Source organism: Homarus americanus, unplaced genomic scaffold (assembly GCF_018991925.1).
Source record: "Homarus americanus isolate GMGI-L3 unplaced genomic scaffold, GMGI_Hamer_2.0 scaffold39155, whole genome shotgun sequence".
Taxonomy (NCBI): Eukaryota; Metazoa; Arthropoda; class Malacostraca; order Decapoda; family Nephropidae; genus Homarus; species Homarus americanus.
The window spans coordinates 6932789-6949224 of NW_024737042.1; the positions used below are offsets into that span (position 1 = coordinate 6932789).

The 16436-nt window shown below is 43.7% G+C and overlaps 1 protein-coding gene across 1 annotated transcript; it reads right to left on the reverse strand.

Annotated features, from left to right (window-relative positions):
* Positions 1–4151: 4151 nt before the first annotated feature.
* Positions 4152–9453, reverse strand: LOC121872785. The gene is made up of 3 exons (XM_042375843.1): positions 8968–9453; positions 8755–8866; positions 4152–4207 (listed from the first exon to the last, which is right to left on the reverse strand). The coding sequence occupies exons 1-3, from the start codon at positions 9451–9453 to the stop codon at positions 4152–4154; spliced, it is 654 nt and encodes a 217-aa protein (XP_042231777.1).
* Positions 9454–16436: the final 6983 nt, after the last annotated feature.

The following is a 16436-nucleotide window of genomic DNA, read 5'->3' on the forward strand; positions in this document are numbered from 1 at the left end:
GTCTCATAAGTCGTGTGTCATATTGAGTACAGGGTGTCTCATAAGTCGTGTGTCATATTGAGTACAGGGTGTCTCATAAGTCGTGTGTCATATTGAGTACAGGTGTCTCTGTGTTTATGTGTCATATTGGAGTGGCCAGGTGTCCATAAGTCATGCGTCATATTGAGTAAGGGTGCCTCATAAGTCGTGTGTCATATTGAGTACAGGGTGTCTCATAAGTCGTGTGTCATATTGAGTACAGGGTGTCTCATAAGTCGTGTGTCATAATGAGTACAGGGTGTGTCATAAGTCGTGTGTCATATTGTACAGGGTGTCTCATAAGTCGTGTGTCATATTGAGTACAGGGTGTCTCATAAGTCGTGTGTCATATTGAGTACAGGGTGTCTCATAAGTCGTGTGTCATATTGAGTACAGGGTGTTTCATAAGTCGTGTGTCATATTGAGTACAGGGTGTCTCATAAGTCGTGTGTCGTAGGGAAATTGTATACAGGGTGTCTTATAAGTCGTGTGTCATAGGAGAAATTGAATACAGGGTGTCTCATAAGTCGTGCGTCATATTGAGTACAGGGTGTCTCACAAGTCGTGCGTCACAGGAGAAACTGACAGAGAAATTAACACTAGAGGCAAGAGTCAGTTCAATACTCATCTTCGGAAAGCTAGATAAAAGACACAGTTATAAGAGAATTTAATTGACAAGCCTCATATGACTGCCTGTTGCTGATGACATTCTTAGCGTGTGTGTGTGTGTGTGTGTGTGTGTGTGTGTGTGTGTGTGTGTGTGTGTGTGTGTGTGTGTGTCTGACTCCCCGTCCAGGAATAATAAACTGACTCTTCTGTGTAAATTCTTCAGCTTCGCTCACTTGTTATGATTCTCTCACCTGAAGTTAATTAAGAGAATAAAATTAATTTACCTGAAGTTAATTAAGAGCATAAATTTAAGTTACCTGAAGTTAATTATGAAAATATAATTAATTTATCTGAAGTTAATTTAGAGAAAGGAATTAATTTACCTGAAGTTAATTAAAAGAATAAATTAAGTTACCTGAAGTTAATTATGAGAATATAATTAATTTACCTGAAGTTAATTAAGAGAATAGAATTAATTTACCTGTAGTGACACCGCCATCTCTGATCACTAATTATGATTTCCTCACCTGTGCCGTACAGTAATAAGAAGGTAACATTATATATACGTGTTGTTCTGTCTAGCTTAAATCTGTATCTGGAATTGTCATATTTCTGAATCTGGAAGAATGTGATTCCTTTTATTCCTATTCCAAGAAAGATGATTTGTTTGGCTCAGTCCGACAGATCAAAGACGGTACGTTAGAACACTCCCCAAGATGGTTAGTGCGTCTCCTCTACCAACAGTAACATCACCTGGAGACATCAATCACATGGAGACATAAATCACCTGGAGACATCAATCACATGGAGACATAAATCACCTGGAGACATCAATCACCTAGAGACATCAATCACCTGGAGACATCAATCACCTGGAGACATCAATCACCAGGAGACATCACCAGGAGACATCAATCACCTGGAGACATCACAACACCTATATCAAGAGGAACAGCAGTACAGCCACCAAGACACACACACATAAATTTCCCAGCAATATAAAATAACAACTTGATAAACATAAGATCAAAAGGAACTAAACTACAGAGGAGGAGCAGCGTGCTAGGATGCTTTCACCAGGATCTCAGGAAAACAAAACGTGCAGCAGAGCGAAGAACACAAGGGTTTACATTCCTGGCGAGTCAGTGAGACATTAAGACGAGGCGAGCGGGCGGGAGTCAGGACAACAACTGTGGGAAGCAGACAGACCCAAGTGTTTATATCCCACCCCCTCCTCCCTCCCCTACTACCACTCCAGGCGTCCCTAGTGTGGTGGGGATCCTGTTTTGGACACTCCACCTGCTTGTTGTTAGTTAGTTAGTTAGTTCATGAAGACACCTTTAGCGGGAGACTGAGGGAGATGCGGAGGGAAATGGGGGAGGGAGGGAGATGGGGAGGGAGGGAGGGGAACTGAGGAGGGAGGGAGGGGGGGAGAGGTGGGAATGAGGGGATGGAATGAGACGTGGGGAAGAGGACAGATGAGTGGGAAGGGTGAGGTGGGAAGGGGGTGAGGAAGAAGGGTGAGGAGGAGAAAGGAGTGGGGAGGAGAAGAGGAGAGATGGGGAGAAGTCGAAATGGGAGGAAGTGAGAGGTGGGGAGGAGGGAGGTGGGAGGAGGTGGGGAGGGAGGTGAGGTGGGGGAGGGAGGGTGAGGTGGGGAGGGAGGGTGGGGTGGGGGAGGGAGGGAGAGGTGGGAGGGGGAGGGGTGAGGTGGGGGAGGGAGGGTGGGGTGGGGAGGGAGGGTGAGAATTGGGAGGTGAGGTGGGAAGGGAGGTGAGGTGGGGAGGGAGGTGGGGAGGAGGGACAGTTGGAGGTGAGGGAAGGGTGCATCCCCAGCAGACGGGAGGGAGGGAGGGAGGGAGGGAGGGAGGGAGGGAGGAACAATAAATTCAGAATACAGTAAATAAGTTTAGTGACCCAGGCACCTTTAAAACCAACCCGACGAGGGAAGAAAGACTGGCAATGATCACAAACCGTCATGGATGCTGGACTTACGACGTAAACAAAAAATACGACGTAAAGTGATAGACTGCATATGAGAACACTTACTCTGTAACGGCCTGCAACACGCACCCTCAACAAACACTGCTGGCAACTGACCTAACATACGCACTGTGCATGATGCTCACCACCTCCCTCCAGAAAACACTAAAAGTAACTCCTCTCCTTTTCTGGAATTCTAAAGAAATTCTCCTAAGGTTAAGATCAGAAAACAAAGACATTACGAAGAAATAAAAAAATAAATAAAATCTTATAACGTTCTTTTTTATTATTGGTAAATGGTAAATCATTCTGGTACTTTAGCTTATGTTTGTAAGTATCGATACCAAAAAAATATAATTTCATGAACTGGAACGTAAGAAACTATCCTACACTGTTTTCATGAAAGCTCGGTGTGTGGTGTTGTGGTCTGGTGGGAGTGATCAACTTTTTAGAGGAGGAATCATCGATGACTTGTATGATGTTTTACAGGGAACGAAAGAAAAAGTCTTATGTTGTCTACTGTAAACACGCACACACACCAGCACGTCACATCCCCCCACCACGTCACATCCCCCCCTTACACACACACCACCACGTCACGCCCCCCTTACACAAACACCACCCCCCTCCTACACAAACACGTCACACCCTCCTTACACACACCACCACGTCACACCCCCACACCACCACGTCACACCCCCACACACGCCACCACGTCCGCCCCCCCACACACACCACCACGTCACCCCCCACACACCACCACGTCACACCCCACACACACCACCACGTCACGCCCCCCACACACACACACCACGTCACCCCCCCCACACACACCACCACTCACACACACACACCACCACGTCACACACCACGTCACACCACACACACACCACACCCACACCACCACCACCACACACACCACCGTCCCCACACACCCCCCTACACACACACCACCACGTCACACCCTTACACACACACCACCACCACGTCACCCCCCCCTTACACACACACCACCACGTCACACCCCTCACACACACACCACCACGTCACCCCCTTACACACACACCACCACGTCACACCCCTTACACACCACCACGTCCACCCCCTTACACACACCACCCAACACCACCACTCACCCCACACACACACCACCACGTCACACCCTACACACACACCACCACTCCACCCCCACACACACACCACCACCCCACACACCACCACCACCCACACACCACCACGTCACACCCCCTTACACACACACCACCACTCACACCCCACACACACCACCACGTCACACCCCTTACACACACACCACCACGTCCCCCACACACACACACACCACCACTCCACCCACACCACCACGTCACCCTACACACACACACCACCACCTCACCCCACTTACACACACCACCACGTCACATCCCCTACACACACACCACCACCACCCCCCACACACACACACACACCACCACTCCGCCCCCTACACACACCACCACGTCACGCCCCCCCACACACACCATCACCACGTCACCCCCTCTACATCTAGACTCTCATAATCCACACAGTCTTCAGCGGTAAAATTTCACACTCCCATGGTCCTGGAAGACACACTCAGCATGTCAACCTCTGCATAAAGGTCTTAGCGAATATATCTGTGATAACTCTGACGTGTAGCTGCGTGGAGGAAAGTTCTTATCAGTGTGTGTGAGTAATGTGTCAATATGGAAGGTTATTAGTGAATCTACAATTAGTTTTTTTAGTCTTATTATATTGAGCAACGTGTGTGTGTGTGTGTTTGTGTTTGTGTGTGTGTGTGTCACTTAGTGCTGGATGGCGAAGAAAGTTCTCTCAGTAAGTCAGTCAGTCAGTCAATCAGTCAACCAGGATTGTAACTCTAACTGCTGTAACTGAGAAATAAATAAATAACCCAAAACGATTAAACGAAATCCAATCAGGACAACAAAGAAAGAGTTTACACCTCACAGCTGACACAACACCCACTGGAAACGGTATATCAATTACTCATACAGGTGTCACGGCTCAACTAAACTGAACTGTGAATAGTGTTAATGTATAAGAGCTTTCATTACCGAGGAAACCGCACCACCTTCTCTCCTCACCCTTTTTTATTTCAACTCCCGCGTTAACCAGAGCGTAATGAAATGATCCGACGTAAACACAAGGATATTATTACACGTTAAACATCATTAAACATTATTAATTTAAAGGTATTGTGCTGGATAAAGTGATATTTGTGATGGTTATAGTGAGCTGTGATGTTTGTTTGTAATGTGTATGTCTGTCTGTTACGGTGGTATTTATTTACCGATAATTACAATTCAATATGACAATTATTCTTTATCTGGCAACAAAAACAATGGAACGTGACAACTAATCCTGAAATAAGACAAAAACAATTAAACATGAAAATTAATTTCCAGATCAGCACCAAAACAACGAAACATCACAATTAATCCTCAACTACTATAAAAACAATGACACGTGACAATTAATTCTGAACTGGCAACAAAAACAAACTTCTGTTCTTGCTTCACAGGGGCAGCAGGCTGGTCACTGTTGCAGTCTACATGAAATATAGGGAGAGACTGGACAGCTGTGCGTGATGGCTACAGACACATATGTCCATACTATACTAACGGTACAGTAAGGGAAAATACAGCAAAATTCAGTTTCAAAATGTAATACTGTTGGTTTACAATTTGTTAACGATAAGAGTAAATGATTTATAATTTACTATATAGTGATCAGACACATACAGACAGAGAGAGAGCTACGAGAAGAGAAAAAGAGAGAGGGAGAAAGATAAAGAGAGAAGTATATGAATAGAAAGATTAAAAATAAAGGAAAATTATAAAGTGAGAAACAAGAGAAGCGAGGAAACAAAAATAAAGATAGACAGAGGGAGGGAGAGGAAGTAAGTCAATTGTTATCATTCCTGTACAACTTTTCGCACTCGTCTGTCATCTGTACGATAACTATATAAACACGAGAAACATTTCTAAACAATAAACATTAAAGAACACTCAAACTCGAATAAATAAAATAAAATAAATCGAGGAAAAAATAAAATACTTACATGTTTTCCTAAGCTTTCAAATTTCAATAACTTTTGTCAATAAAGTATTACTGTATTTTGTCATTTGTAAAACAATACAAAATGCAATGCTTTTATGTATAATTCTTAGACCAAGAATGATAACAGTTATTCTACTTCATATCATTAAATGATTTTCTAAAGTTAACTTGTGAAAAGATATTAACACCTTGAGTACGATAATTTAACCCCTTGTGAACGATGACATTGCCTCCTGAGGACTATTAAACAACATCTTCCTTTTAATTCTGCAGTACTTAACGGGGTGATGTCCGCCATACCACCCCGTTAAGTACTGTACTGCGGTGTCCCTCAGGACTCATTTAGTTTAAACTGTTGAAACACGACGACTCTCTTCAAGGGAAGATGTTGTTTAATAATGGCGTGTACCCCTTGTGCTTATAGTCCCCTGAGCACGATGACTTGGCCACAAGAGTACGATGACATGGCCCTAGAGTACGATAATTTGGCCTCTTGAGTACGACGATGACTTAACCCTTGAGCCACCACCTGCCCACCACCACCACCATCTTCCCGTTACCACCACCTGCCCACCACCACCATATTCCCGTTCACCACCTGCCCACCACCACCATCTTCCTGTCACACCACCACCTGCCCACCACCACCATCTTCCCGCTACCACCACCTGCCCACCACCACCATCTTCCCGTCACCACCACCACCTGCCTACCACCACCAATCACCACCACCAGTGTAGCACCTGTATACCACCTGTGTAGCGTCTATGTAGTACCTATGTACTACCTATATCAGTAGCATCTATGTAGCACCTGTATAGCACCTGTGTAGCGTCTATGTAGTACCTATGTAGCACCTATGTAGCACTTGTGCAGCATCAATGTAGTACCTATGTAGCACACGTGTAGCACCTATGTAGCACATGTGTAGCACTATGTAGAACCTGTGTAGCATCTATGTAGTACATATGTAGCACCTGTGTAGCACTTATGTAGCACCTGTGTAGCATCTATGTAGTACCTTTGTAGCATCTGTGTAGCACGTATGTAGCACCTGTGTAGCACCTATGTAGCACCTGTGTAGCACCTGTGTAGCATCTATGTAACACCTATGTAACATCTATGTAACACCTGTGTAACATCTATGTAGCACCTGTGCAACATCTATGTAACACCTGTGTAACATCTGTATAACACCTGTGTAACATCTGTGTAACTTCTATGTAACATCTGTGCAACGTCTATGTAACACCTGTGGAACATCTATGTAACACCTCTGTAACATCTATGTAACAACTGTAACATGTATGTAACACCTGTGAAACATCTATGTAGCACCTGTGTAACATCTATGTACCACCTGTGTAACAGCTATGTAACACCTGTGTAACATCTATGTAACACCTGTGTAACATCTATGTAACACCTTAGTAACATCTATGTAACACCTGTGTAACATCTATGTAACACCTGTGTAACATCTATGTAACACCTGTATAACATCTATGTAACACCTGTGTAACATCTATGTAACACCTGTGTAACATCTATGTAACACCTGTGTAACATCTATGTAGCCTGTGTAACATCTATGTAACACCAGTGTAACATCCAATTAACACCTGTGTAACATCTATGTAACACCTGTGTAACATCTATGTAACACCTGTGTAACATCTATGAAACACCCGTGTAACATCTATGTAACACCAGTGTAACATCTGTGTAACACCAGTGTAACATCTATGTAACACCTGTGTAACATCTATGTAACACATGTGTAACATCTATGTAACACCTGTGTAACATCTATGTAACACCTGTGTAACATGTAACACCTGTATGCTATATAACACCTGTGGAACATATATGTAACACCTGTGTGACATCTATGTAACACCTGCATAACATCTGTGTAACACCTATATAGCATCTATGTAACGCCTGCATAACATGTGTAACACCTGTGAAATCTGTGTAACACCTGTGTAACATCTATGTAACACCTGTGTAACATCTATGTAGCACCGGTGTAACATCTATGTAACACCTTCGTAACATCTATGTAACACCTGTGTAACATCTATGCAGCACCTGTGTAACATCTATGTAACACCTGTTTAACATCTATGTAACACCAGTATAACATCTATGTAACACCTGTGTAACATCTATGTACACCTGTGTAACATCTATGTAACACCTGTGTAACATCTATGTAGCACCTGTGTAACATCTATGTAGCACCTGTGTAACATCTATGTAACACCTGTGTAACATCTATGTAGCACCTGTGTGACATCTGTAACATCTGTGTAACACCTATGTAACACCTGTGTAACATCTGTGTAACATCTATGTAACACCTGTGTAAAATCTGTAACACCTGTGTAAAATCTATGTAACACCTGTGTAACATCTATGTAACACCTGTATAACATCTGTGTAACACCTGTGTAACATCTGTGCAACACCTGTGTAACACCTATGTAACACCTGTGTAGCATCTATGTAACACCTGTGTAAAATCTATGTAACACCTAGGTTATTAAGCAAAATAATATCGCGGTAGTTCAAATTACCTTAACAACATCACTGAAACAACAACAATAACTTTACAACAAGAAAAACAACAAAACAACGAAAAAAAACAAAAATAAAACAACCAAAATAAAAACAACCAAAATAAAACATTAAAACAACAAAACAGCAACAACATTAAAAAAAAAGAAATACACAAACATTACAAACATTCAACAGATTACAGGTAATTAGCGTCAGCCAAACGACTCTATACATCACCTGGGTCTTACACACGTCACACAGGTAGGGTGATTAGGGGTCAAAGGTTATGTTTTATAAGGGATGGTGTATCGATGATTGGGGTACCATAACGCTTGGTGACATAACGCTTGGTACCATAACGCTTGGTGACGTAACGCTGACGTAACGCTTGGTGACATAACGCTGGTACCATAACGCATAAGCTGACGTAACGCTTGGTCCATAACGCTTGGTGCCATAACGCTTGGTGACGTAACGCTGGTACCATAACGCTTGGTGACATAACGCTTGGTGACATAACGCTTGGTACCATAACGCTTGGTGACATAACGCTTGGTGACATAACGCTTGGTGCCATAACGCTTGGTGACATAACGCTGTGACGTAACGCTTGGTAACATAACGCTTGGTGCCATAACGCTTGGTGACGTAACGCTTGGTGCCATAACGCTTGGTGCCATAACGCTTGGTGACGAACGCTGGTGACATAACGCTTGGTGACATAACGCTTGGTACCATAACGCTTGGTGACGTAACGCTTGGTACCATAACGCTTGGTGCCATAACGCTGGTGACGTAACGCTTGGTGCCATAACGCGGTGCCATAACGCTTGGTGACGTAACGCTTGGTGACATAACGCTTGGTGACATAACGCTTGGTACCATAACGCTTGGTGACGTAACGCTTGGTACCATAACGCTTGGTGCCATAACGCTTGGTGACATAACGCTTGGTGACGTAACGCTTGGTACCACGGTACCATAACGCTTGGTACCATAACGCTTGGTGACGTAACGCTTGGTACCATAACGCTTGGTACATAACGCTTGGTACCATAACGCTTGGTGACGTAACGCTTGGTACCATAACGCTTGGTGACGTAACGCTTGGTACCATAACGCTGGTGACATAACGCTTGGTACCATAACGCTTGGTGACGTAACGCTTGGCATAACGCTTCATAACGTGGTGACATAACGCTTGGTACCATAACGCTTGGTACATAACGCTTGGTGACGTAACGCTTGGTACCATAACGCTTGGTACCATAACGCTTGGTGACGTAACGCTGGTGACATAACGCTGGTACCATAACGCTTGATATCATAACACCATAACACTTAACACCATAGCACTATAACACTTAATACCATGGCACCATAACACTCAAGACTATACCCCTCAACACCATAACACTTAACTATAACACCATATCACCATAACACTCAACACCATAGCACTTAACACCATAGCACCATAACACTCAACACCATAACGCTTAACAATAACACTCAACACCATAACACTTAACACATAACACTCAACACCATAACACTTAACACCATATCACCATAACACTCAACACCATAACACTTAACACCATAGCACTATAACACTTAAACCAACACCAACAATAGCACTTAACACCATAGCACCATAACACTCAACACCATAACGCTTAACACCATAACACTCAACACCATAACACTTAACACATAACACTCAACACCATAACACTTAACACCATATCACCATAACACTCAACACCATAACACTTAACACCATGGCACCATAACGCTCAACAATAACACTTAAGAACATGCACCATACCACTCAACACCATAACACTTAACTATAAACCATATCACAACACTCAACACCATAACACTTAACACCATATCACCATAAAACACCAACTATACACCAACAATCACCAACTATAACACTTAACTATAACACCATATCACCATAACACTTAACTATAACACCATATCACCATAACACTTAACCATAACACCATATCACAATAACACCATAGCATCAGAACACTTAACACCATAACACTCAACACCATAATACCATATCACCACAATGCTTAACTATAACACCGTATCACCATGACACTTAACCATAACACCATAACAATTAACTATAACACCATGTCACCATAACACTATAACACCATAACACTCAACACCATAACACTTAACTATAACACTGTCACCATATCACTCAACACCATAATACTTAACTATAACACCATAACACCATAACACCATAATATCCCATCAAAAATACAACACGAAGAGATTGTACTGTTAACGGAGAATCATACAATGCTGACAATCATGCTGTTAATTGGGAGAATATACCCCATCCCCCCAAGTATGATTAGATTGGTGCGTATGATGTATTTTCCTCTGTCTGTCTGTCCTTCCATATCTGTATTTTCCGTGTTTGTCTATTTTTCTTATGTGAACATTTTTTTTCTCTCTCTCTCTCTCTCTCTCTCTCATTGTACATTTCACAGACATCAATATCACGTTCTGAATAAAGCTGTGTGCATCTTACACTCAGGGTTGAATAGATAGATAGATAGATTGGTTAATGGCTTATTGACCACAGCAAATACATGTTCAGACATCCTCCAAATAACCAAGTTCGCGCGGGGAGGCGGCGGTGATAATGGTGGCAGGCCAATGTCAGAGGAGACTCAGCTGGCGATCGGTTACTCCCTCAGTGTTTTACCGCCTGGCGTTCGTTCGTTCGTTCGTTCCGACCACATACAATCACCCGTTAACGCCAGATATTACTCCTACGCCTCTCTTACTGCCAGCATCTGTGTTACTCGATTATTATTAGTAATTATACGATGTTATTGGCCTCCTGTTGATGCACAAAATTACGTTCAGTGAAGCATGTGGAAAATAAATACAAAATTTTAGAAAGATATATAGAGAAAATTGGTTAGAATTATTAGGAAAATTAAACTATGGAATGAATTATATACAAAAATGGTGATACAGATGTATATTATTTTTTTTTTGTTATAGATTCTCATTTGACTGGAAGCATCCCTCTTGCGGTGCACTAGGAAAAGCTTCAACAATGCATATAAAAGTTCTAATGGTTTAGACGGGATAACGACAAGGACGAAATATGGTGGAAAAAATCCAAACAAGAATAATCGATCTTATATCCACCCAAACTATCATTATCAATCACCTTTATCTCAGCCTTATAAGACAAATGGACTATTTTTGTCACAACACCTAAAGACTTCACTTAAAAGACATTATGGTTCCAAAAACAAAAATAAAAAATGATATAAATCTTCTGAAAAATAGCCAACATCTCTGACAATGGTGAGAAGCATAGCATGAAGGCGTGGTGACACTCTGGGTGATAACTTACGTCTTTGCTCATTTCCACTGACAAGCGCTCACCGTGGTGGGGTAACTTTGACATTGGTATTCCAAGACGATCACCCTCAAGTTTGCTGCTCCGGTTTGTTTTTTGTTTATGTTTCATCGGTAATTGTTTACACTCACTGAATAAATTAAATGAAAGCTACAAGTATGTAATATTTGACAATGGAAATACTCAGTAAAGTTTGGTGTGTCAGGGTATAGTAAGTGGGCCATTAAGAATTTTTTGATACAGTGCGTTTTTTCCCAGCTGAGAAGAGATGCCCCAATCACTTCTCAAGAGTTACAGCTGATTGACTGTTTGTTGCAAACCTGTCCGATTTCGTCCTGAAGAAATGATGTATTTCTAAATGAGTTTATTCATATTCGTTGGGATGACCGTTTTTGACGAGAAAGACATATAGCTAAATTATATAAAGATACAAACATCCATTATTTCAAACATAAGCACGTAGGAAGTTTATCAGAAGTATATACATGAATTAACTGTTAAACTCTGGTAGCAAATTCACGCTTGCGGAGGATGCATTTAATATGCATTATACTTATTTTTACCCACAATAAGGCACGCCAAGACAAATTACGTATCAGTAATACTACAAAATGCAAAAACTAACATTTTAAAAGATCAGAATCACATTGAAATATTACACGGCCGTTAGCAGAGGCGGGAAAAATATGAAGTTGTTCGCAGTCATATATCCCGCCTCTGCTAACGGCCGTGTAATATTTCAATGTGATTCTGATCTTTTAAAATGTTAGTTTTTGCATAATGTAGTATTACTGATACGTAATTTGACTTCAAGACAGAGTACGTAACGGGAAAGGTAAATGAGTGGGTTAACACAGAGCCACATGCGGCTTTTGCAGCATTCACCCATGGAGTCAAGCATAGCTGGAATTATCTGATGCGCACTATCCCTGATATCGGACCCCTCCCTTACCCTCTGGAAGAAGCCATCAGCGTCATTTTTATTCCAAAATTAATGAAACACTTTCACTTAACCCCAACAGAAAGGTCAATCCTTGCATTACCACCGAGACTGGGAGGAATGGGATTGACCAATGCAGAGGAACTTGCTGCCACCGAACATCAGAACTCAGTCAAGCTCACGGCAGCCCTCACGGAGCACATAATAGCTCAGAATGCACCAAGTGAATTAAACAGGATTCGACGGTCCATTACGAAAGAACGACCGCACACCCAAAGTGATAAACTTCAACAACTGATGTTGCAATTGCCAGAGAACTTGAAAAAAGTAGCAATAGCGCAAGAGGTGGGCGCCTCAAACTGGCGAACAACGTTACCAATAAAGGCAAAAGGTTTCAGCCTTAATAAACAAAAATTCACAGATGCCATTGCTCTAAGGTATGGTTGGCTAGTAGAAGGTTTGCCCTCCCAATGAGTGTGTGGCTCATCCTACGACATTGACCACGCCATGGTGTGCAAGAAAGGGGGTTACGTATGCATGAGGCATGACGAAGTAAGGGATCTCACATCAAATTTACTGAAAGAAATCTGCCACGACGTCACGGTGGAACCGACCCTCCTTCTATTGGACGGTGAGAACCTCCTTCACAGGACTTCCAACACATCTAACGAAGCCTGTGTGGACATCAGCGCTTGAGGATTCTGGACAGAGGGACAGCGAGCTTCTTCGATGTCAGGATATTCGACCCCATGACCGCATGTCACCGTAACTTGTCTCTTGAGGCTGCACACAAGAGGAATGAGAACGACAAGAATAGAGCGTATGGCGAGAGATTTCAAAATACGGATCAGGGCAGCTTCACTCCAATGGTGTTCACAACCTCTGGAGGGATGGGACCACGTGCAAAACGCCTCTATGCAAGAATGGCGTAGGTGTTGTCTGAGCAGAAGCAGCAGCCCAGAAACTACCTTACAGCCTGGTTGAGATGTCGACTGTCCTCTCTACTTAGGTCCGCACTGCTTTGCCTCAGGGACTGTTTGTAAACTTTGTGGCCAACCCGACTCTCACACCCTCTCTCACTACATCCTCACTTGCCCTATGACCTCCTCCTATAGGTCCCCAGCCGTTACCAACACCTCTTCCCTCCCAGACCAGATATCCCTCCTCCTAGTCACAGGCCTGGCATTTGACATTATTAGGGACCTGCCACTCTTTGCCATAAACAGATAAAATGTACCGGGAACTTTCCCCCCACACACTCATCATTCTCTCACTTTATGTAACTTGACAAAACCTATGACCCTTCAGGCTTTTACGCCCTTAATGTACGAGTCATAAAGGCAAGTATGAACTTTTCATACTTCCCTGTTGGGCGCTGTAAACGCTTCTGCGCTTCACCTTGCACAGGATGTAAGGGGGTGCCCAATAAACTAGCCCCCTCGGGGGCAAATCTGAAATCTTTGCCTCAGGGGAACGAGATCGTCTGCCCTAAAGCCGACAACGGTGCAGATATTGACTATGAGGCGACAGTCACTGAATGCCGCATAGATCTGCGGCTTAACTAACTCAACACAGCTAGGATAGCTACTTTTGTAATAGGATATTTAATTTTTAGGTAATAAAATGGCAGCGAAGGTGTGGCTATTGGGGGAGGCTGGAGGCCACGTAAAAAAAGCAGCAGTAGTAGTAATAGTAGTAGTAGTAGTAGTAGTAGTAGTAGTAGTAGTAGTAGTAGTAGTAGTAGTAGTAGTAGTGGTGGTGGTGGTGGTAATAAATAGTGGTAGTAGTGGTGTGTAGCTGTAAAAATGGTAGTAGTAGTAGTAGTAGTGGTGGTGGTAATAATAGATAGTGGTAGAAGCGATGGGCAGCTGTAGAAATAGTTGTAGTGGTAGTAGTGGAGGTGATGGTGGTAGTAGTGGCGGAGATGGCTGGTAGGCGGTGGAGGTGGTGGCGTGCGCGGTAGTAGTGGTGGAGGTGGTAGTAGTGGTGGTGCTGTTGTTGCTATTAGTGGTGAGGTGGTAGTGGTGGTAGTGCTGGTGGTGGTGGTGGAGGTGGTGGTGGCAGGTAGCGGCCAGGGGTGGTGGTAGCAGGAGGTGGTGGTGGTGGTGGGGGTGGTGGTGGTGGTAGTAGTAGTGGTGGTGGTGGTGGTGGTGGTGGTGGTGGTGGTGGTGGTGGTGGTGGTGGTGGGGGTGGTGGTGGTGGGGTGGTGGGAGGTGGTGGTGGTGGTAGTATTGGTGGAGGTGGTGGGGGTGGTGGTGGTAGTAGTGGAGGTGGAGGTGGTGGTGGTGGTGGTGGGGTGGTGGTAGTAGTGGTGGTGGTGGTGGTGGTGGGGGTGGTGGTGGTGGTGGGGGTGGTGGTGGTGGGGGGTGGTGTAGTAGTGGTGGTGGTGGTGGTGGTAGTAGTGAAGGTGGTGGTGGTAGTAGTAGTGGTGGGAGGCGTGCGGCGGTAGCACAGGAGGTGGGTGGGGGTGGCAGGTGGTGGTGGTGGGGGTGGTGGTGGGGGTGGGGTGGGAGGGGGGTGGGAGTTGGGGTGGTGGTGGTGGTGGTGGGCAGGTGGTGGTGGTGGTAGGAGTACAACAGAAGCAGTGGATGTGATTAATGTATAATAGCGGTAAAGATTGCGGGCCGTAACTGTGGTGTTATTGATGGTGGTGGTGGTGGAGAGGTAGTGGTGGTGGTGGTGGTGGTGGTGGTGTTGGCGATGGTGGTGCGGGTGAGAATAATAATGGCAGTTGTGGTAATGGTAGTGATGGTGAGGGAGGTGGTAGGGTAATGATGACGGAGATGGTGGCGAGTTGTGGTGATGGTGGTGGATAATGGTGAAGGTTTGGTGGTAATGGTGATTGTAGTGGTGATAGTTGTAGTAATGGTAGTGATGTTGATGGTAGGGATAGGGGTGGTGGTGGTGGTAATGGTAGAGGAAGGGTAATGGTGGTAATGGTAGAGGAAGGGTAATGGTAGTACTGGTGGCGGGAATGGTAGTACTGGTAGAGGTGATGGTAATAGTAGTAATGGTGGGGGTGGCAGTACTGGTAGTTAGTGGTGGAGGATGGTAATGGATAGTAGTAATAGTGGTGGACGGGCGAGCAGTTGGAGTCTGCGGGTGCCAGGGTTGCAGGCAGTAGCGGTCTGACCGTCACGTAGTCGCCACGTCTCTGGCACTCTCGCTCGCTGCCTCGCCTCACACGGACACACACACACTCACCCCCGCGTGGCGCAAAGTCCCACAGAGAAATTTGTCTTCATCTGTGACAAAGTAATATTTTACCTACACAGTGTTATCGTAATTAGAGTGTATTAATTACATAAAGGTATATATATATTACTGATGGTGTTATTGTAGAAAATGTGGATAAATAAAGTTCTCTTAAACTTTTAAATAAGTGAACGTATGCTAGCGGTGAACTATAGATGGTTCTGTCTAGGTGAACTTTGAAAAGACGTGTGTAAAGTTTAATCGAGTACTTACACTTGTTGCTTAAAGGCTGATTGAATTATAAGTGAAAAGTTGAGGGGATTCACTTTACGCTACATAAGCCTTCACCTCACCTATACACAGGTAAGTCTAATCAAAATTTAATCTCGTTAGGTGTTCATTACTCAGTCATTATATGGGTGTGGTCCAGACTCTAGTTAGTTATATTCACTAGACCTTAATGATGATAAATATAATATCCCTCCTGATGAAAAATATTTACACCCCCAAACAAAAAAAACAAACTAAATAAATAAAAACTAAAATAAACACTACATAAAAATGAATAATAATAAAATATAATAAAATAAATAAATAAATAAATCCCTCA